The sequence below is a fragment of the Condylura cristata genome, unplaced genomic scaffold, assembly GCF_000260355.1.
Source record: "Condylura cristata isolate star-nosed mole 26May11 unplaced genomic scaffold, ConCri1.0 scaffold00023, whole genome shotgun sequence".
Lineage (NCBI taxonomy): Eukaryota > Metazoa > Chordata > Mammalia > Eulipotyphla > Talpidae > Condylura > Condylura cristata.
This window is the reverse complement of record NW_004567124.1, coordinates 31,318,934-31,342,755: the sequence shown is the minus strand read 5'-3', so window position 1 is coordinate 31,342,755 and position 23,822 is coordinate 31,318,934. Positions and strand designations below refer to the sequence as shown.

The window sequence follows — 23,822 nt, the reverse complement described above, 5'->3', positions numbered from 1 at the left end:
CATGTTGACCTCATAGTGATGGGGAAGTCACCCACCCCAGGTGCCTGCTGCAGCTCAAATGCACTAGTGGACAGCCTGCCCCCACCCGGTAGGTGATCATGGACTCCCAGTGCCAACACTAGAAAAGGTCCCCAGGGTGAGGTTTGCTAAACAGCACTCAGTACCAGATGCAGGGTGTCAGAGCAAAAGCATATCTATTTCACTTTGCTTATAATTTGCAGTAATAGGGAGATTATTAGTGTCTAGAAATGGAATAGGGACTTTCACAGATGGGGCTCAGAGCCTGAGTTGCTAAAATATCCTGCCCAATTCTGCTCCAGCTGCTGGAGTAAATCATACTCACCCTCTGCATCATCATTGTCTCTCTCTATCCCCAGCAGTATGAATGAAAGACATCAGACATCTTCTCCTAAAATGGTACACTGTCAGTTCCTCCAGGGTTGAAGATGTGTATCCTCTTCCTCATGTTTAACTGCATCCCAGGGCTTCCAGTTGCTGGTGCGCATGGTGGAAGTTCAATCAGGCCTAATGGCCAACACCATTGCCTTACATTCTAGTACTTTCTTCTCTTGAGAGGGCTCTCATGACAAATTTTATATTCCTCAGTGACTGCCAACGCGGTTCATAATGCTAGTTTTAAGAGTGACATCTACACTTCTGATCACATAATTCCCCTCAGGATCTGGAACTTTTGTAGTGATTCCTCAAAATGGAGCTACCGCATAACCCAACGATTCCACCCCTCGGAATCTACCCAAAGGACATAAAAACAATAATTCAAAAGGAAACCTGATGTCTATGCTTATTACAGCACTATTTACAAGATCCAAGATATGGAAATGACTTAAATGCCCTAGGACAGATGAGTGGATCAAGAAGACGTGAGGGATACATAGATCTATAGGTATGTGTGTATATATATAAATATCTGGTATATGATACTATATATAGTATATTTGGTAGAATACTACTCAGCAGTCAAAACAGAGAAACTCATGTTCTTTGTGGTAACATGGATGAAGCTGAAAGGCATTATGCTAACTCAAATGATCCAAAAGGAGAAAAATAAATAGGAGATGCTTTCACTTATTAATGAAATATATAGAAGCCAAACAAAGGCAAACTTTTAACCTAATCCTTAAAAGCTGACCAGAGATCTGAGGTAGCAAGGAGGGAAGAGGGGAGGAGGGGTAGTGGGAGGAGAGAAAGCAGAGGGGAGGAGAACACAACTAGACTGTGGTTGAGGACTATGGGTGCCTCAATGGTGGGCGAGGTAGAAATCTCCCGAAAGAAAAAAATCCCTACCCTCTGCTCATAGGCACATAGAATTCCAGTTAGTGTCATAGGCTCTGGGCCTGAGAGTCATCCACACTCAAGAAGCCTTGGGGTAGCTCTAACTTCATACAGAAACTGCTACTCTGACCTTCCTTTCTCACTTGCAGACCTCTCCTCAACCTCCTGGTTTCTCTAGTTTTTCCAGTACATTGCTCTCAGTTCCACTCAACTCCAACTCCTTCCTGTAGTTGACACAACCGAGACATCATTTTCTATCACTTAAAGTTTTTCCTGTGCCAAGAATCCAAATTCAACTTCCTTCTGACCACCAACTCCTTCCTCTCTTTTTTCCCTTTGTATCTCTTGAAACGTAGGTGGGTGCAGATCATTGTCTTCAATGCTTTGACATCTCCCAGATCATTGGTCTCAACTTCGCCCATTTCAAAGCCTGAAATCTACGACAAGACATCCCAGTGCTGTTTTCCTGGTGTGAAGCTATCATGAGCTGCTCTTGTGTCTACAAAGCCTGCTATCTCCACTTGGGTAAGGGGACCAAACAATGCTGACAGGGCCCTACATATTCAGGTTACTTAAACTGGTCTCTCAGTGCAGTTCACCTGCTTTCCTTTCATTTTTTCCTGATTCTTTATTTCTGTGCTGCTCAAGATATCGTGCACAGACCAGCAGTATCAGTATCCCTGGGGAATTGTAAGAAATGCAAGCCCCTACCTGGGCCTACAGTATCAATGTGCATACTTTCATATTTTAAAATATAAAATTTGTTAGGTTTATTAAGAAAAGGAGAAAGTGAAAGAGAGGTACCTGCATAGTCACAGGTGGCCAGGAGAGCTGCCTCTTGCCAGGGCAGGAATTGAACTGATAAGAGTCTTCTTCAATATGCACTTAAAAAAAAGCCAGATTTATTTATTTTGCTTAAAAACTGGGGTACAGGCCAGAGGTTCAGGAGAGGTGAGAGGATTCACCAGAGACAGAGTGGGCAGTAGGACAGGCAGATCAACGAAGTACACTGCTGAGGGGAGCAGCAGGCAAGACAGGAGAGGTCTGCTGTGACATATGGGTCATCTCTGGGATGGGGATCAAACTCGCACTGAAGCGGCTGCAGCTAGCTTGCAGTGCTGTCTCCTAACGTGTTGCACCACCAGGGAGGGCCCTCAATATGCATTTTTAACAATATCCCCAAGTAAATCATACTCACCCTAAAGATCAAGCAGTACTATCCTATCTATTCCCCAATAGGACCATTGTGTTCTAAATATTTCTCAAAATACTCAATTCTTGATTGCCCCCATGGATGACTGTATCAAACAGATTCCAAGCAAAAGGAAAATAAAAAACATGGTGAGGATGACTTCAAACAGAGGAAATTTAATATGGGAAATTGGTTACAACATCATGGAAGAGCAAGGAAGCCAAACAGGAGTTAAATAATGCAGGGCTTAGTAATAAGGTAGAAGCCTTGGCTTCTTGAGGCTGCAGGGACCAGGAGTGGAGGCCCAGAGCCCAGAGATCAGGCTTACCTGAAAGGCTGAAGTCACAGTGGGACTGTCTGGCAGGGCACTGGCCCTCAAAGAAGATGTGGTTACTGGGAGAGAAAGTGAATTGCCTTGTGTTCTCCCATTCTTGCACCTCCTTCTCTGTCCTCAACAATTGCACGTTAACTCCAGCTGGAAGTCAACTGACAGGGAGCCTGGGAAAATCTGCCTGCCCCTCAGAGGGAAGGGTAAGAATACATCTGGAGGCAAAAAGACCAAGCAAGAGGTGACCTTGCCTCCTCCACCTTCACCTACACTTCCTTCCTGGTGACCTCAACACATCTGTCTTTAGTCATTTTTTCTTTCTTCTGGTCAATCTCAGAGAAAGGGATGTCCTTTGGGTTTTCTAAGAGAAATGGAATTGGTATGAAATGTCACTAAAATGCCTACAAAACAGACAATGCATGGGTCCCCTTTCCACTTCTGTATGTCTCCAGAAGTCCCAGTTCTGTGTGTCTCTAGACACTGAGGAAAGTATCTTTTGGAACAAGGTGTTTGGAATGTAAAGAAATAACCTACTAAAGTCTCCTAGGAAAAATGTCTCCTACTCTGAAAAAGGTGCTGATAACTTTCTTGACTTTTACGAGTGGTTATAACAGACTAAGTACAGTCAAGTGATTTCTGACATTTAAATTGATTGCGTGCTCATTAAAATTAAAAAAAGAATGACCTTTCTCAGAAAAAAAAATATAAATTCACATAATTAACAGATACCGATTATCTCAGAATGATAACACTGTCAGAATGATAACAATAGGCCAAGATTTAGAAAGGAAAATACCTGTGTTCGTAACTATAGGAACAACTAGGATATTGGAAATATCTTAGAAAGAAAAGGAAAAATCTTTTATCATTCAAAGTTCATAAATCCAGAATCCAGTAACATTACTAGTTTGTTGTAAAATGCATGATAATGAAAAAGAGCTTGCAAATGCAATTTTTAGAGCTATTTTAATTCAACTCTGCAAACATTCATTAGGAAAGGTTAAGGACAAAAAACTATTGAAACTTGTGAAGTGACCACGATACCATATTATTGCCCACTATTTAATAAAACAAAATTCTCAAATACAGTAAAATAAATAAGAAAATAAAAAGGATGAGCTTTCTCCTTGAAAGATCATAAAAAAAAAAAGAGGAAATTGGGGCCAATGATAGCAAAGCCTGAAATCATTATCTCCTTGACAGTGAGGAGTGAGGAGAAACAATCTTGCCAGCAACCAAGATTTCTGCCTCTTAGTGAATTGACTTTCTGACTCTGAGGATTCAACTAAAAGCAAACTGTACCCTGTAAGCCAGCAATGCTCTGCAGAGCCATCCTAACTGTCAGTGGAGCTGACTGAACACTCGGAGCTCACAGATAGGTGTGTAGAGGCCTGGAGCCTGAGACCTGTGGTGTAAAGGTCTTGGTTGGATCAGTCTGAGTCGTGGTGACCCCTGGGCCCAGTGCTGTGCCTGGCCCCATGGCAGAAACATATTGTTTGCAGAATAACTAACTCAAAGTCAGAAGTCCTCCGTCACCAGGTACTCCTGTGCCACCGTCAGGGCGTGTGCGAGTGGTCTGAGTCTCAGTCCCAACATCTGTAAAGTAAAGATAACAACTAGGCTTCCAATTATCTCACAGAATTGTCAAGTGCATACAACAGCATGTTTGTGATAAGCCAAGAAGCTGTTTTTAATCCCCTAAATTAAAGATCTTCACACACCGTTGCTTGCATACACGTTTATTAAGACACAACCACTGAAATGTATCAGCTCCTCCTCTGGAGTACAGTCTTCTTTAATGGTGTGTAACAATTCACCCAAGGGCTAGATGAAATACATAATCAAAATCAAATGCCAACTTCTGACAGATGAGGCCAAATCAGTACAGTCCTGAACACCATTTGAAACTGCAAGAAATCTGAGAACATTTAATTCATAGCTTGGCTTTTTACTGTTGTTAACTTACACATTTTAAATTTAATGCTCATTGTAGAGCCAAATTTTAAAAAAAAAAAAAAGCAGTTATCCTAATCTAGCAGAAAGCGGAGCTATCAGTGTGAAGGACAAGGCGATATCAGAATACAGCTGCTTTTCATCCATCCTTGTCTAAATTAGAAGCATGCAGCCCTGCACGGGTCTCTAACAAGAACACAGGCACTGAAGCAATGCTGAGGCCTAACAGGAGGGATGCATTTCCGCTAGCATCTTCACTTTATTCTGGGTCCTTGTCCTCCTCTGAAAAATGGGGGACTGACTTCTTTGCAACGACGTTGTCCAACCTCTGTCCTTGAAGATATGGATTGACACTCTGTAAAATATATATGGTTTGGCATTATATATCTGAACATCAGATGCAGACAGCTCACAAAAGGTTTGAAGGAGAATTGTTTCTGGTGTATGGAGTGAATGACAAGGTGACAGCAGTCCCTACCATCTCCCAGATGATCACCACAGGGAACTGATGAATCCTGAAGTGCCTGAGAAGCACTGTCTGAGTGACTGACACGTGTCCAGGTGTGTCCTTCACAGCTATAAAGTTCTTTGTCGAATGCAAATACCCTCCCCCTCTGTGGCAGAGTGAACCAGGTAACAAGCTCCCTTGTTATCTAGATATGAAGCCTCATGTGAAAGGGAATTCTTATTTAATGGCTTTATTTAGGTGGGGGCAGAACTTGTGAAATGTATTATATTAGTTGACAAGATAAATGTTCTAAATAGGGTGACAGAGCAGGGCCAGTGGAAAGGGACATCCATAAACTGGCCACAGCCTGCAGCTATGATTTATTCCTTGGGCCATTGTCCTACAAAGGACATCGGCATCACTAGCCATCATTCTTAGTTCCCTCAGTCAAAAGGAAAAGCTAAAGAAAGAAGGAAGTTAGGCAAAAGGCTCCTTTATTTTTCACTACAGGCTCCAAAGCCTGAAATCTTTTTCATCTGTTGGTATTCTGAATGAGTCAAGGTTTTTCCATTCCTTCTCTAATACATATCTATTTTTTGAGGTTTGGATTTGAACTAGTAATTGGAGCTTTACAACATAGTATTTAGCAAGCAGAAAAAAATTCAAAATTTTTGGAAGACATTTGTTTACTGAAGTGGCCTTCCAATAGCTGAACACAAGTATAAGAAGTTATAGACACAAATAATCAGCCATCCCTCAGTACGCTGAATCCCCTCGAAAGAGAGAAGTAGGTTCAGAGCATCTTTGTTGCCATGGGACATTGTCTGTCATGACTCTTTGGAAGGGTGAACAAATATTTTCCGAAAGAGAAAAAAAAACAGAAACTAAGTTTAATATTTGTAAATGCCTTCCACAATCTGACAGGTAAAAATGCATGAATCACAAAAGGCCCAACTCAGTCTACAACACATCATAAACAAGCTGAAGATGGCTGAATGTGCAATGTACTCATACACCTGAAAGGTGACGTGTCACAAAGAGACAGTCCTTTGCACAGAAGGCAGCTTTAAAATAATTAAAATATTTTTTAACTTTAGGATTGTCAACTGGAATGACCCAGCCTAGCCCAGGAATCATATCAGAATCTTTGGATAAGTGAAGCAAGTATGGACTGGAAAAGTATATTCAATATCTGAGTATTTTAATTGTTTTCATTAATAACATATAGTCTGAAAATTCTATTAAAAACCACGAGATCTTCATGTTTATCAAATATGGAATAAAAGGTTGATAAACTGTTTAAATGATAAATAGCAGATCTCAAACATTAACAAGGTATATCTTAAAAGCTCCAATGTCTGCAAGTTATTTAAAGGTGAATTGACCTTCTACTCATGTAGCAACTAGGATTTAATTGGATTTGAGCAAGTATAAAAAGTCACGTAAAACCATCTGGGGCTTAGTTATAACTTTGGGGAGAATCCCTCTTGCTAAGGATTTACCAAGAAAGTCCAGACCCAGAAATGCCAAAGGTTGAAAGAGAAGGGGATAAATTCATGAGGAAGTGAAAGGGATGATCACTTGAACTTTGGTAAATATTTAACTATTAGTATTCAACCCTATACCCCAGAATAATAATAATAATCATGATACTTGTCTTTAATTATCCTCTGAAGAACTTACGGCACTAATATATTTATACCTTCCCTTGGCTGAGAGACTGGTTAGGTTACGCAGAGGGCACTATCCTCATTTCCTACTGCAAGAAGCTTTGGGGTGGGATCCCTGTTTTTCATGTCCTCAGACAACCCATGGCTGATACTGAGTTCCAATGGAGAAAGCCCTGATTTTTGTCACAAAAACAAGCCCATAATTTACTTATATTGTTTCATGCATTTGAAACTGGTTAAAGTCATCTATCAAAATGAGAACACCATCTGAAACCTGATAATAAAGGAGGTGAGTTCTTTTTCTTCATCAATCTGGAGAGACCCATGATTTACGAAATGTAGATGAAGAGAATAGCAAGAATTTGATATCTCTTGGTCAAAGTGACCATTATTTATAGAAATCCTAAGTCTTTCCTGTGTGTAGGAAGTTGAGGGTAAAGTAAAATCCTTTAAAACATGTGTCCTAGCATAATTCCGATCTTTTGGTGATCACCTGTCTCGGAAAAATGACCTACATTGTGACCCACAGCCTTGAACCAAGTTAGGGCAGAAGACAGGGTAAGCCAGGAAGTAGTGCAAGTGGAAGCCTCATGCTAAGTTGTTTATTTGGAGTCAGTCACCGATGTTACTTGGCGATGCCCTGGCGGTGCTATAGGAATCTGTTCAGGCCATCTGAACACCTAGAATGGAATTCTTGATGGTCCTTCAAAGACCATGCTATATCCTTCAGGCCCTTCCTACCAACCTGGCATTAGAAAACAGAATAACACAAGTAAAAAAGCCTATTAATTTCACTAGCTTTCCCGAAGCAATCGACATCCAGATATCAAAACAGCTTCTCCCATAGAAAACTGACCTGGTCTTTTTGTCAGGCAGCACAGAAGGTGGGTATTCTCTGTTGGCAGGAAGGCCGGGGGTGGAGGGGGAGGTTGGGTAAGATGGATCTAGGTTCTGATAATGAATGTCAAGCGCAGAAAATCCACACCTCTTAAAGTATTTTCTGCCAAGATTTGGGAAAACTATACAGAATGGTGACAATCACCACTATACACTTTCCCAAATTTTGCCAGGACCTAGGAACTCACTAGTCTAAATAAACAGTAAGTGGCCTTGTGTATATGGTTTGATTTGTGTATTTTAATTGAAATGGTTACTCTCTGGCAGCATTTTGCCCTGCAACAACAGGATTTTAACTTTTTCCTCCATCTGTTCAGAAACAGATGACTAGAGACTGAACACTCCTCTGTAGTAAGACACTAAGGATGAGCAGAACGGACATCCATTATGAGCCAGTCTGGATGCCATTAAATGCATTGGAAGACCCAAGCAGATTCGACACTCATCTTTACCTGAGGCAGCCTTTAATGAGTAAATGTGGTGCTCCCAAAACAGTCTCCCCCATCCCACCACGGCAGCCCCAGGATGGCAAATAAGTTGGTAGTAGAATCATAAATCAGCAAATATAACAGAGCACGTGGATGTTATGACAATCTGGCTAATCAAGAAAAAATATGTAGGAGGAATGAGGTTCATCTGACCCTGTGCCCCTACTATCCGGTAAACTTACTGCCTGGACACGCCGTTCCCACTTCTTGTCCCTATGGCATGTATCTTCATGGCATCAATACAGATGCAGGAGGTGTTTCCCCCAGTGGCCTCAGACCCTCGGCAGACATTCCCTCATGTCCTCCCTGAACTCCCACACCCAGGAGAGGGGGTGCAAAGAGTTTCTGGAACCACCACAAAGTTCCATCGGGAATCACGAGCTAGAGTTGGGGTAGGGGGGGCGAGGGCTGTGGCAGACACCCAGTTTGGACTTTCTGGGCGTGGCCCTCGCACGCAGGACCACTGTTCTGCCCTCCCGGGACGGCCTGTGAAGGATTCTGCTACTTTCCAACAACTGATGGTTACAGCTTGTCAACTGTCTGACTCAGAAAGCTCCAGGCCTCCCCACAGCCCAGCCAGCCGCACATTACCCTCCGCTTGCGTCTCTGTCCCCCCTTCATCTTCTCATAAAGGAGCTTCTTGTTCTAGAGTGGGGAGGAAAGAAAACACAAAGGCAGAAGTATGGATCAAATTTGGCAAACATCGATTTTTAAAAGCAACCCTTGGTGTGTCCCCTGGATATTTGCATACACATATTTTGGAAACAAAACTAGATGAAAGGAATGTCGTGTCAGAAAGATAGACCGCAAGAGAAAAGCTGGTGGTTGTGCAGCTTTTAATAAAGTTCTCTGCAGTGCCCGAGGCACAGCAGTGTCATCGGCAATCACATAAACAGGAAAGTGCGACATTCTCAAACACGAGGGGCGCTGGAAACCCGTCTCCTCGCTTTGAACAGTCTTTGTTTAAAATAAACAATTTTATCTCATTTTGCTTTTGTATCTAATTCCCTTTTTATGAGCTGTACACATGCACTGTTCTCTAGAGCAGTGTTGACTGTTAAAAACAACCGTCTATGTAAATAAACGGGACATTCTGACTTCTGCAACCTTTCCTCCTGCGGCTCAAGTCAGTGCCTCCAGTCAAGACAATCGGAAAGCCATTTGGTCTATAACATTTTTAATAGAGTGAACCTTTTAAAAACTGCCAAAAAACTTCTTGGCAGAAGGAAAGTTATGTTGGGGGGGAAACGGGCTCAGTTACCACAGTTTGTATAAGTGTTTCCACACATTGCAGTATTTCAAACACATAGTGGACTTAAATGAGCTCTAGAATATCGGGACACATGTTGAACACATTTCCCTTCTATTGGGATTATAAAAGACAGAACACTTAACCTGAAGGCAGAATGGGAGATGGGGTGGGGGGCGGGGGGGCTTTTACTAGTGTGTTTTTTTAATTTGATTTTTTAATCAGAAGGGAAATCATGTATAAAAGAGGTGATTCATCTTACTCTAAATGAAAGACCCTGACATTGACTTAAAAAAAAAAAAGGAGACGACAGAGTTCTGGTAAAGTTTATATAACACTTGTATCCTCTGAGCTGTCTGGATATAAAGATTTTTTTTTTTTAATGCTAGATTTGGAAATGAAAATGACAAATGCCAAGAGTGAGTTTCATAATTTTCATGTTCATTAAAATCTACCCCACTGCAATTTACAACGCATATCTCTTGCCCAACCTCAACTATGCAGGGAGGCCACGCCAGGGAGTGAAGCAGCCTCCACTGCCGAAAAAGGCGGCAGCCTCCTCCCCTGCTCACGTGGGGAGCCGACCGATTTAATATTAGAAGGGAGAAAAGGCAGATGCACAGCTCATTCCCTCAGGGAATGAGGATACGGCTGTGAGGCTCATTTCTGTTGTCTGCAGTTTCTGTCAGTGGATGTGACCACTCCTGACGCACAGAGAATGTTTAGGGAGATGGTGCCAGACCGGGGAGGGGGGGGGGTGTGAGCCAAGAAAGAGGGTGAGGACAGAGGCTTCTTTGCATGCTCCATCGAGTTCAGCTGCCTGAGCAGGAGGGAGCTGGAGGGTCCCCACAGCTGTAAGGGAAAGGGGTGTGGGACAAATGACAGCACCCCACTGTGCCACTAGCAGGGGAAAGGTAGCCCCATGTTAGCTTGCCTTTAGAGCTCTGGGGGCAGCTGACACGCAGAGGAGGCTTCACTCCAAAGGAAATGCAAATGATCTGGTCCAGTCTTCCTCTCAGAGAGGGTCCTTGTGCTTCCCTGAGAGCTGGTTAGGCCCAGCAGCATGATGCCTTCCCACCCCTACAAGAAGGTGTCGAGGCATTCCCATTAGCCCTGCTGTTGTACAAGTGGAAAGGCTGGGAATGACAAGTATGAGAAGTACACAGCCAGCCCCTCTCCTGACACTCAGACCTTGGTGGAACGGAGGGGGGAGATGGGGAAAGTTTGTTTTCCATGTGAGTAGTAGGTCCAAGTTCATAAAAAGGACTTTCTATTGTGCCATCAAGACTTTTGTAACTATTCAAATTTGGTTGGAAATTCCACCCCTAAATGGAATGAGAGAGGTTTCTTGGAGAAATGTCTGACTGCAGGGTTAAAGCAGAGAAAATACAGGATGAATGACACTGGGAAATCTGATTGGGCCAGAAGGGAAGGAAGTTGTCAGAGACAGAACAAGGCAAGAGGAAAGAAAAGCCAGCTCGTGGAGGTTACTACTGGCTAAATCTAGGGCAGTTTAAACCTCAAAATAAATAGTAACAGGAACCAATGACGCCATACAGCTAATAAACAAACAAAAATTTAATGAAAACAAATAAAAAAGAAATATGGGGGCAAAGGAAACTTGCTTAGAATAGAATACCAACCAATAAATCCAGAGAGACGACTAGGAAAAGAAATTCACCATTTTGCAACCATCATAAATATGCTTGACTGTGATGATGATACTAAATTTGTTGGTTAAAAATGTAATGGGGACATAATTGTTATACAGGCCCAAAGCAACTCCCTGTGAATGAATAATTTCAAAGGGACAATGGTAATTTTACTCTGGAGAAATATGGCAGATACCACCCTAACTGAGTTACCACCCATCCCGGGACAGGCTGGCATCTTGTGCCTTTTGATGTGAAACACTATGCAGTACCAGAAAGGCATGACTTCAGCTCAGTCACATGAAAATGGAGACAGACCCAACCTGAAGAGCCCTGGACTCCAGACATGCCAAGGTCAGGGAAGACAAGGAGACAAATGCTCCTTTCTCTCGTTTCGCTCAGGGCTCAGGCTCTGGCCAGTGCTGGTGGCTTTGGTTTAATGACAGCCTCTCAGCACCTAAGGTGATGATGAAAAGATGTGACCTTGCACTTGGGAAGGAAAAACATTTGGTTTTTGGCATGACTTTTCCCTGAGTGAGTAGCACGGACAGATTACGTGAAGGAAGGAGAAGAGTGACGGGAAGGAGAAGAGTGACGTGAAGGAGAAAAGTGACAGCCAGCCTTTGGTTGCTCAGTTGGCCTGCCTGAAAGGCAACTGGTCTACCTAGGCCTACTGCTGGGGATGCATTATGAGGAATGAGCCACAAAAAGAAAACAGTTATATCTGGTGTTTAAAGCACTCTGGAGTTAGTCTGAACCAAGTCTCTGCTGCCCTCAGCTCTGAGGAATCAGGCTACTCAGACTTCCTAAGCCTGTATTCTCTGTAAAATGAGAGTGGTAGGGATGGTCAGGTTGAAAGATAAATCAGCTAAAGTATTGGCCATAGTTCCTGGCACCTAACATGTGTTCAATAAATATTACTACTTATTAATGTACGATAAAATATAATTGCTGTGATTATTCATCTTTGTATTCCTATCATGGAACACAGGGCCTGGGAGGCATATGATACATTTAATAAGTATTCTGATGCACTAACAAAGAGAAGAAATTCAGGAAATGGCATAGACACTGATATTTATAAGAGTTCATGAATCACTGCTAAAGAGCCAGCTTAGCTCTAGCAAATGTCAAACACAGGGAAACATTATTAGCAAATATGGAAACAGAAATTTTCACAATTTCCATTGTGAAAGACAATGACTTTATTAAAGAATGTCAGAACTTATCACAAGCTTGAGACCACCATTCTACATAAACACTGAGAAAGGCATGCAGATCCCAGCCTAGAAAAGCAAGACTAACTTATTTTACACATTGATATGAAGATCAAGCAAATCATGTTTTACCTGCTAGGTAGTGATGAGAAAATAATGAAAAGTGGTGACTGGTCTCTTACTGGTGTACTAAAAGTGAGTGGGACTTGGTGAGAGAAGTTGTAAAGGTTTTCAAGAAGAGGTGAGGAAAGCAGGCTTCTTCCACTGGGTTCTCTGTGCTGTGTCTCAGGCTTTTTTTTTTAGTGCCCCTGTTGTTTCCTTTTGTTTATTTCTGCTCTACCAGTTATTCCCAGTATGTTCTTACCTTAGACTTAGGAGTTATCTTTGTCGCCCTTCAACTTCCTTGAAGGACAATGAGCTTAAGCTCACAGCATAGTTAGAAAGTGAAGCTGAACTTGCAAAGTTGCATTCATTTGATTTCCATGCAATTCACCTCAACCACAAGACTATAAGGTCTTAGAAGACCAGCACCATATCTTAATAGTGATCATATGTAAAGCACTTAGCATAGTGCCCCAAAGAAGTGTCCTCTTCTTCTTATTTACACCATAAGCAAATTCCAGCCAATTCTCCTGCTCCCTTTGAAATCAGGTTGGTGAGAGTAACTTAAATTCAGTGAGTGCACAGTTTTCATAACTGGAATATGTTCCCCTTCCTTTAGTGTCTTCTTCCTCTAGTTCATGCTTCAATATGCTATCAGAAAAACTCAACTTTAAAGAACGTTCATGACTTTTGACTCCTCTTGAGAGCCTGTTGAAGTTTGCCTATTTAGTGTAACACATTTAAACTCTACTAGTAGGCTTTTAAAAAGATTCAATAAACTCATTCTCCCTAACAAAACTCATGAAAAAGAAGAGAGATATGGAATGATGAATGTTGAAAGAAACAAAACCAACTTAGCGGTGTTGTTGCTTAAAAAAAAGATTGTGCTTATTTATGCATACAAGAACTGGGGTACAGACCAGAGATGTGGGGTTGAGAGTATTCACTAGAGACAGAGTGGGGAACAGAACAGATGGATTGACTGAAATACACTGCTGAAAGGTTGCAGCAGGCAAGACAAGAGAGGTCTGCTGCGCTATGTGAGTTGGCTACCAGGCCGGGGATAGAACTCTCGCTGCAGTAGGTCAGCCTCATAGTTCTGTGCCTTAACCCCCTATGCCACCAGGGAGGCCCCTGTTTGAGTTTTAAGATGGGAAAACATGTGCACGTTGAAGGCAAAGAGAAAGAATTGTGATTTTAAGGCAAGATGATGAAAAAACAAGTGGTCACTGGCCCTCCCTGGTGGCTCAGCGGGTTAAAGCACAGCACTGAGAAGCTAAAGCCACTTCCACATGAGTTCGATCCCTGACCCCAGAGGTGACCCACATGGCGTGGCAGACCTCTCCTGACCCGCCCGATGCTCCCCTCAGCAGTGTACTTCATAGACCTGCCTGTTCTGCTCCCTACTCTGTCTCTGGTGAAGCCTCCCCTGAGCCTCTGGCCTGTACCCCAGTTCTGTATGAATAAATAAAATCTTAAAAAACAAAAACAAGTGGTCACTGATTAAGAGGGGCATCGTTCTCAAGCAGTGGAAAAAGAAGGGAAGGGGTTTCAGTAAGGCAGGAAGCAAAGTAAGCTGCCGTGAGGGAGCTGAAAGGGACTGACAACTTTAGAAGAACTTATGCAGTTAGTAATAGTTGTTTTTTCACTCATTCATCCAATCGTCCCACAGAGGGACTGACCACCTACTTACAAGTGACTTATATATGTGAATCCTCCTCAGGATTTTTCCACCTTTCTCACAAGGCTTCAGCATTTGATTATATACATCCAACCCCAAAACATAGATAAATCCCCATTCAATTGTGATCTTGTTTGACTCACAGTTCCAGCCTATTGGGATCTTCTTGAATCCCAGCTCTGTCATTCAATGCTATCTCTTCCAACTTTGTGTCATCCTTTGAGAATCTGATAAATATATATTCTATATTTTTTATTATAAACATTTATAGAAATGTGTTGTGGGGTAGCACGAAGACATGCAGGATGCCATGTGAAATCTCCCTTTTTATTGGCATAAGCTCTTTAACAAGCTCCTTTGGGTTAGGTCCTCTTGCCCAAGCAGTATCCCTCTACCTCTTCCAATAGGAGCTCATGAAAGAGCTCCATAGTGCAGTTGCTAAAGTCCAACTGCACCATGCTCAATTCATTTCCCTCATGAAGTTGGCAAGTAAGTGAATAATGCTGGCAAGTAGAATACAATTAGATTGACAAAACTTGTTTTTAAAAAACCTATGCCAAATGGTCATGATTTCTTTTTCCAAGTGCTTATAAACAAATTCCTTAACTGACAGTTATAGATACTTGCCTAGTATTGACAGCAAGTTCACTGCTACACATTTTGAATTTTTTCTTTTCTTTCCCTACAACAGAATTACCTATGTTTGTTTCTAGGTTTCTGGCAGCTTTTCTCCTTGGTTCTACAGAGTTAATCTCCCTCCATCTAGAGATAAAAGTTGCAAATTTTCTCAGCATCTGCTTCTAAAAAAAAAAAGAAATCATTACTTTCCATCAGAACTGCATGAAACACTGGTGAGATGTTAGCATGTGCTATGACACAGCACTGAAGTAGACAAGAGCCAAAGCCTCTGGAAACGACAGCTGAGGAGATCATGTCAGGTCATTGACTCTTGGATGGGTTGGCATATTGCACCCTAGACACCTGAGTTTTGTTTGGAGTGGTAATTGGGTAAAACCCCTCTCAAACAGAAATTTCTGAAGAATGAGCTCTAGACAATTTTTCTTTTCCCCTCTGCCTCCCACCCCAAATTGCTCATCTCTGCTTTCATTACCTTCAGAGCACCAAAGTATGAAATCTACTGGTAACTAGGATTGGACTTACCCACTTGCCCAAGCCTGGATAGTCATGCTCTGGATCAAAAAGGTGCTGGTGCAACTGGAATTCTCGACTGAACTCTGCTGTGTCAGGGGTGTTTTCTAGACATCCATCATCTACTGCAAACAGCAAAAAGTTTTTGAGGAATGGTCAAGAGGTTTATCCTAAAAAAAAGCTGATCTGTTAAACATAATAAATTAATCTGGACATTCACAGATCAAAACCTACTCATATCAGTCACTCTAAGTCACTCCCCTGGAGTCAAGTTGGATGGGACTGCTCATCCCAGACTCCCAGTCCTCCTCCTACCTCTGATAGAGACTGGTTGGCTACTCACCCTACCTACTTCCCTTCCCCCCTTGGCACACTGCTAGTTTTCCAATCTTGTTTTGCAATCAGTTTGAGTCATAGGCCTGAGTTTGGCATTTGAAATGGGAAAAAGTGATGAATTCTACCTTCAGTCATGACCCATAGAATCTCCTATATGATCTTCTATTCCTCCCCTCCCCCATACCATCTGCTGGTTGGCTTGCTACAAATCGCCAACAGGACAACTGTGAATGTCAAGTGGAAAGATAAAAGCCCATACCCAACATACCTCCACCCATCTCTGGAAGGACTTCTCTTGAGATGTTACTATAATTTTTTTAATCTGATATCTTTAAAGCTTCTTTTATACATCATTCATTCTGTTTTCTCTTGGGCAAGAGCTTTGGAAACCCTTTCAGCTTCTTGGAGAAAATACATTATATAAAAAGAACAATCACTAGACACTACTTGACTATGTGTGTTTTTGGTAACTGAATCAGACAGACTAGAGCTGGAGGATCAAAACCCAGTTCATAAGCGAAGGGTGGGTTTAGTTCCTCGGGAGAGTTAACCTCAGTCTTTCTGTGTCTGTCTATGACGTGATAATGATTGCTTACCTTACCGGGTTGCACTGAGGAATAGAGATGACCATATATAGAGTGTCTGGAACTATATAATAGGCTTGTTCTATGTTTTAGTTCCCTCCCACCACTTCCCATCAGATGACAGTTTATACTATGACTGCTCTGACATAAAGTGTGTCTTTTACTTAAATCCAAGAAAGGTTATCCCCTTGGCTGCTGCTCTTACCTAAGCCTTATCATGGCTAGACAAATGCTTTGAAAATGAGTCATTTCTAACATCTCTAATGTGTCTTAGACAACAGTTTACAAAGGGGGTTCTGGGGAAGGGTTGTGAATTTTGGGCAGGGCTAGGTGGATGAAAGTGTCTGCTTCTAAAGGGACTATCAGGCATCAAAGTCAATGCTAATGGGTCATCTAACCTCTCAGAACTGCTCTAAAGCCTTCTGGGGGCTATGAGCATCCAGTCTCCCAACTCTTAGCCACTTGAAACTAGTGAGGAAACCATCAGCATTTAGCACAAATCCCTAATGTACCTCTGTCTTCCCAATTTTCACTGAACTGTTCAACTAACTTCATCAACAGCAATTAAGAACAGCAAAGGACAATCAGAGAGTTCAGAGAGTTTGCATATGGCACTTTACAACCTTTCATAATTGCTCCTCATGTGCATCTGAGTAGGACAGATTGACCTGTAGCCATAAAGCCCTGCTCTGGGAAGTTTCTCAGAGCCTGAAAACACACCATGGAATTTACATCCCATGCCAAAAGATTGACAGCAAAGTATATTTTAAGCAATTTCATATAAGTAACAACTAAGTTTATCAAGTGATTTCCTCCTTAGATAGCAAATTATGGTAGAAAAAGAAACAAATATGTTAATATAATGGAAAGAGCATAGGAAGCAACAGGTAGTTTGTGACAAGTTTGGGGAGCTGGGTTTTTATCCAATTCTACCATTTAACTGCTCTTGGCTCAGAGTTTCTAAGTGTACAAAATCTGTGTTTGCTTACAGATCTGTATTTTTCTTTTTTCAGGATAACCAAGAACTACATTGAATGGTTTTTAATAACACTGGCTGTGTCTTCATTGTATAAATGAAGTTATGGAGGCCCAGGAAATAATGTGACATGCTGTAGTTAAGACCAGAGTGCCTGTCTTTGCTCAAACTTGGGTTCTCTTCACACTCTTTTGTGATGGTGGGTCCTTAAACCCTAGTATGTACCAGCATTGCGTGGAAGGCAGGTTAAGTTTCAGATTGCTGGGTCCTCCACTCTCCCACCTAGAGTTTTGTATTTAATAGGTTTGGGGTAGGTTCTGAAAATTTGGATTTCCAACACATTTCCAGGTAATGCTGAGGTTGCTGGTCCTGACACCATACTTTAATAGCCACTACATTATCTAATGACACCACACTTTAATAACCACTACATTAACTAATCATCATCATGAAATCCCTATGGAACTGTTGTTCTTTAAAGAGTCAAATCTATGAAAGGTTCATGGTGGAAAAAAAAGATGAAAACTCAACTAGAATCAGAAATGAAGATAAACTTAAAACACACTTCTCAGAAAGACAGAGAATCATGAGGCTCGGATGAACATCTTTATGCCAATAAATTGGATAGTCTAACAATAAGATGTCCTACCACATGGGAGGGAATATTTGTATACCATACAGCTGAACAGGGGCTAATATCCAAAATCTACAAAGAACTCATAGAAATCAACAAAAGAACAACAACAAAAATCCTATTTAAAAAATGGGCGTAAGAACTGAATAGACACTCTTCCGGAGAAGATCTGCCAACAGCACTTGAAAATATACTTAGCATCAATTATCAGGAAGATGCAAATCAAAACTATAATGACTTACTACCTCACACCTGTGAGAATGGTCCATATCAAAAAGACCAAAAACAACAGATTTCCTGAGGATGTGGAGCCCTCAAATGATGTTGGTGTGAAAGTGGGCTTATCTAACCACAATGGAATACTGTGGAGGTTTCTTTAAAATATTAAAAATGGATTTACCACATGATCCAGCAAGTTCACTCCTACGAATCTACCCAAAGAATACAAACATATTCACTGAAGAGTTCACTGAAGCACTATTTACAACTGTGAAAGCAACCAAAGTGCCCAACAACAGATGAGTGGGTTAAAATATGGATATGCATGATGAACTACTACTCAGATATTAAGAAAGATAATCCAGCCATTTGTGTTAACATGGATGGACATGGGGGGGACAAGTCATAAAGAGAAAGACAACTACAGAATGATTTCATTCATATGTGAATTACAGAGAAACACATCAAAGGAACAGACCAAACCAAACTGAAAAAATAGATAATGCTAGAAATCTGACCGTAGAATGAGGATCATAGTAGGGTGGGGAGTGAATAGAAACAAAAGGGGTAGAGCTCAATGAACTATGGTGAAGAACTCTGAGTGCCGGAGTGGTGGGAGTGAGATAATGACATACACCTGAAAATGTGTGAACCTGTACCTCTGAATCATATTCACTGTTGTAAACAAATATGACCCCAATACAAAAATACAATGTTAAAAAATACAACTCTAAACTGGTCTTTCTTCCTATTCATCCAAAGCCCTACAAGCAAGCAAAATGTAGCTGAAGTGATTGGCTCTGTGTAGTGATTCAGGCTTTCCTGCATCCCTGGGCCAACATCCCCACACTAGCTTAGCCATATCCAACTATTTGGGTGGTTCCATCCCAGGATGAAGGCTCTGTGTCCCATGGAAAACAGAGACCTCACCCTAATGAAAGGAGGGATATCTTTCAGAGAGTGCCTGCATTGTGTTTAAGAAAAGCTGAGGGACCAATATTGTCACAATTTTCAGAGCAAAACAGTGAGTCATGATGGTGGAGCACACCATTCTGAATCAGCTAGAACTGGGCTTGCATCTTGGTTCAACTACCTACCCATGGATCACCTTGGAAAGTTACTCTCTAAGCTTCAGTTTCTTTATATGGAAAATTGAAATAATGTCAACTTTAACCTAGGAGAAAAAGATTACTCTGAGGCTAGAAATTAGCACAGGTTCAATGAGACATGCATTACTTACTAGTGGCAAAGCTGGTTATAAGCAGGATGACATTTTAACGAGTTTTACTCTCTGCTGTCACTTAATTCCCCAAACAACCTCCATTTTGCAGATGAGTTAACTGAGATTCAAAGCGGTGAATTAACCAAGAACAGATTATCTTGACCTTGGGCTTGAATTCACATACTGGGAATAGAGAGCCACTTCTAGCCACCTAGTTAAACTGTTCAAAGCCCAGTACAAGTTCAGCCCACTGGCCATTTACTCCCTTCAGCATTAAGGGGTAAGAAAATGGGAGGGAGACACAAGTGGACAGGAAAGTTTCACTTTTCTCCTTAAAACAACTTCTTACCTTAGTAGGACCCCCTTTCTCTCATGCCACCTTCTAGCTCCCAGCAAACTATCTCACAGTTAAAAATGTTGATTGTCCAACCCAAACGCCCAAAAGTAGATGACTGAATTAAAAAGATGTGGTACATATGCACAGTGGAATATTACTCAGCAATCAAAAAGATAAATTCATGTCTTTTGCAGCAACATGGATGGAGCTGGAAGGAATCATGCTTGGTGAAATAAGCCAGAAAATACCAGATGGTTTCACTCATAGCAGGAGCATAAAGAACCAGGGGGAAAAATAATAATAATAATGAACAACTATATACCAGAGACATTTTACAGGGGTGGAGTGGGGAATGGGATCAGAAATTGGGGAAGGGAAGTGCACTGGACTATGGTGATGGCACACGGGTGATTTGGTGATGGGAAGCCCATGGGGATTACAACTAAGATGGGAAAAGGCACAAAATGATGTAAAAATAAACTACTAATAAAAAAACATATTGATTGTCAAGGGAAGTGAGGAACGTACTTGCACATGAATGACTGAAAACTAAATAACCAGTTCTAAAGACACTAACAATGGACAGCAGTTCCACCACAAAAGAGGGGGAAAAATGATTCTCCCATTTTATTAGAAGAATAATAGGGGCAGAAAAGAGCACCAATTCCTAAAGATGTAAAAAGACAGAATGTAAATGCTTAGCAAGGTAATCCAAGCTGGGTATATCCCAGCAGAATTCACCTGAGTGGTTAGCTAAATATCCCTTCCCAGTCTATTTTCAAATATATAGGGGGTCTGCACAATACAAGTATTACTTCTCAGAATACCTGTAGCAGAAGGTAGAACTTTAACTTTCCTCCTCAAGTCTCTACAGCTTGTTTGCCAGGGGCATGTACATTACCTGTTTTTCCCATGGGACAGGGGTTTGGAGGATCTGGGTATCCCTGATCTTCACTGAAGTCTTTAGGAATGTTGTCGCCGGTCAGCTCTGCTACTATGTTTGGGATGTTGCCAAAAGGACCCAAGTGCTGCAGACCTTCATGAGCTCCACCTGCCAAGGAAGCAGGAGTCCATTTCAGGGCAGTCAAATTTATTTCAACTGAAAGATACTCAGGCACACTCAGGCAAAGCACCGTGCTATGCTGTTGATGGGGAAAAGAACTCAATAGTTCCTGCCCTCTAGGGGTTTAAAAATATTAGTCATGGGAGCAGACATCACAATCATTTCCACCCAAATCACATTATATATCTACTAGAAAAGAGTTGTCCATACAGTGTTACGGAAGTGGAGGAAAGGAAGAGTTTTATTCCACTGATGGCTGTGGAGGGCTTGTGAGATGAGTCGGAACTTGCGTGGCCTTGACACAGATGGTTAGGGCTTGGGAGACTTAGCAGGGAAACTGAGGGCAGGGCGTGGGGTAAGGGAAGAAATGCAGACAATTGTCATCCAGGTATCAGAATAGGTTAAATGATAACAACAATCCCCCAAAAAGTAGATTAAAAAGTCACTCCTTTTTGCCATGCTAGATCAACCACTAAAAATGTGGTTTTGCTACATCAATCTCTCTCCCTCTATCTTTTTATAAATAAATGTTTATTCATTTTCCACTTAATATTAGGCACAAGCATTTTCCCATGTGGCTGTATGGTTTTTATTCTCATAATTACAAATGGTTATGAAGCTTTTTTATCCAGTGAATCTACCACAACACATTAATTATGAAATACTTAGTGTTCCCCAATTTATTCGTAGGCATTTAATTTTTTCCATATTTTGGATTTTCATCAGGATAAATTCCCAGAAGTCAAATTACTGGGTCAAAGGCTACAAATATTTTTATGACTCTTTAAATTATATTGCCAAACTACTCTCCAAAAAGGAGGCACCAATTTATACAGAATCATCAACAAAATGAAAATACCCTTTTGACAAGATCCTTACTAGCATAAAAATAAATTTTTATGTTTTCTTTGCTGTTTAAAACATTTTTAGGAAAGTTAATTTGTCTGATTTCCAGTTCAGTCAAATATTTCCCCATGTGATTAATTAGTAGCTGTACTTTTTGTGAGTTGCCCCTTTATGTTCTTGAAACCTTAGTGTTTCTCTTATTGACTTGTATCAACATTTTATATAATAAAGATATCAGACCTTGGTCTGTCACATTTCCTGCAAACATTTGCTTATGTTGTCTGTGTTTGAATTCTGGTTTGTTTGGTTTTTTGTTAACATCAGCTTTTAATATTTATGTAGTCAAATTTGTTTCTGTTATTCTCCTTTGTGATTTCTTTCATCCTTTAACTTACAAAGTTGTTGCCTTCAGAAGTAACACCAACACTTGGTCATTTCTTTTACACTTTCTATTTTAAAAATTAACTCTTTGGGGCCCTCCCTTGTGGCACAGCAGGTTAAAGCACAGCACTAAGAAGCTATAGCCATTTCAGCATGAGTTTGATTCCCGCCCCGGAGGTGATCCACATGGCGCAGGAGACCTTTCCTGACACACCTGCTGCTCCCCTTGTTGATCTGCCTGTTCTGTTCTCCACTGTGTCTCTGGTGAAGCCTCTCACCATCCCTGCACCTATGGCCTGTACCCCACTTTTGGATGCACAAATAAATACATCTTTAAAAAAAATTAGCTCTTTGATCTGCATGCTCTTTTAGTGCATGAAAAATAGCTAACTAATTATACCACCCACATGTTACATAGTTCTGATCTTGTCCATTTATTTTATACTTTCAGCAAATATTTAAGTGACTCACGCATACCAAAAACTTGCTCTGAGTTCCAGGTACAGCAGCGGGTAAGAAGCACCTTACATTATGTACTTACTTCCTTATGGATACAACACTCACCACTTTCTAGATTCTTCTTCTTCTTATACTCTTAATAGCCTAGAAGGTTCAGGAACTTTACTCTCCCAGCACCACAATGGACCACTTCTTGCAATGAATTCCCTCTTATTAACTTTCTTGGGGCACAGAGCTCCCTTAATACACATCATGCTGTTCAGACAGATATACAAAGTGCCAAGCCAAAGTCAAGGGATGCCTGGCTGGGTTACATGAAATTAAAATCAAAATCAGACTAAAATATCCTCACTTCCACTGCCACAAGAAGATGGTCTTGCCAACAGGGCCTATTAAAGCTCAGCAGGACAGGATTCCCTTATGCCCTGAATGAGCTCTACCAAGAGGTCTCTCAGTTGTTTCTGTTTGTTTGTATTGTTATTTTTTTTGTCTTTTCAGCTAAAGCATTTCCTCCTTTGAACTGACACATTTATTTTTCCTTTGGAAATGTTAATATACTCAGTGTGATCATGGCTAGATCTTAGTGTCTGGGAATCATATTTTCTCTGAGGTGACTTCACATCACTGTCTTTATTTAATATGCACAATTAAAGTTTATTCTAAAAGTATGATCTTACCCTCTTTAATTCTAAATTTTGCTAGTCTCCAAATAGAGACGCCACCAAGCAACTGGTTTACATTTATGTTAAATGTCATTGTTTGCAATGAGAGCAAGTAGTCTGCAAATTGTCTGCATTAAAGGAAAGGTATTTATTTTATAAATTTTCCATGTGAATGTTTAAAATAAGGTTTACTTTTATATAACCCATAAACATCTAAATATAGCCAATTATTTGACACCCAATTTATTCTTTACATACTTTCATTGCTATATGTTAAAATCTATTAATATTACAACAAATCTCTATCACTGTCATTTCTATTAGTGTCAACCTCTTCTACCTCTTGCTGGTTTTTGCTTTCGCATTTTGATGTTATGCTAATTGGCAGGTCCAAGAATATAGGTTCTTTATTTGTATTAATTGGTTGTTAAGTAACAAATCATATTTGGATTCATATTTCTTCTGTTAGAATTTCTACTCTGATTTGTTGGTTTTTGCTTTGGGAAATCTTTGACCATCCTTTGATTTTAGCTTTTTTTGTCTAATCAGGACTGTCTCTGGAGCAGTGCTGGCTGCCTCCAGAGACATTTCAAGAATCCGTATTTATTATCCCATGCCAACCCAGGACCTGTGGAAGGTTAAACAGGCAGATCAATATGCTTGGTATTGATACCTCTGAAACTTTTCACCATTTTATATAATAAAGATATCAGACCTTGGTCTGTCACATTTCCTGCAAACATTTGCTTATGTTGTCTGTGTTTGAATTCTGGTTTGTTTGGTT

At 41.0% G+C, this 23,822-nt stretch overlaps 1 protein-coding gene across 3 annotated transcripts in view; it reads right to left on the bottom strand.

The window, feature by feature from the left end:
- Nucleotides 1-4,536: 4,536 nt before the first annotated feature.
- The window catches only part of SCG5 (secretogranin V), a 56,867-nt gene continuing 37,581 nt past the window's right edge, over nt 4,537-23,822 (bottom strand). For 2 of the 3 annotated variants that reach the window (XM_012728764.1, XM_004687946.2), the window contains exons 3-6: nt 20,529-20,678; nt 15,332-15,444; nt 8,861-8,914; nt 4,537-5,121 (exon numbers count right to left, since the gene is read on the bottom strand). In XM_012728764.1, coding sequence (XP_012584218.1) covers nt 5,026-5,121; nt 8,861-8,914; nt 15,332-15,444; nt 20,529-20,678 — 413 coding nt within the window. In that variant the 3' untranslated portion in view covers nt 4,537-5,025. The remainder of the gene's footprint in view (nt 5,122-8,860; nt 8,915-15,331; nt 15,445-20,528; nt 20,679-23,822) is intronic. The other variant, XM_004687947.2, reaches the window with a different exon arrangement.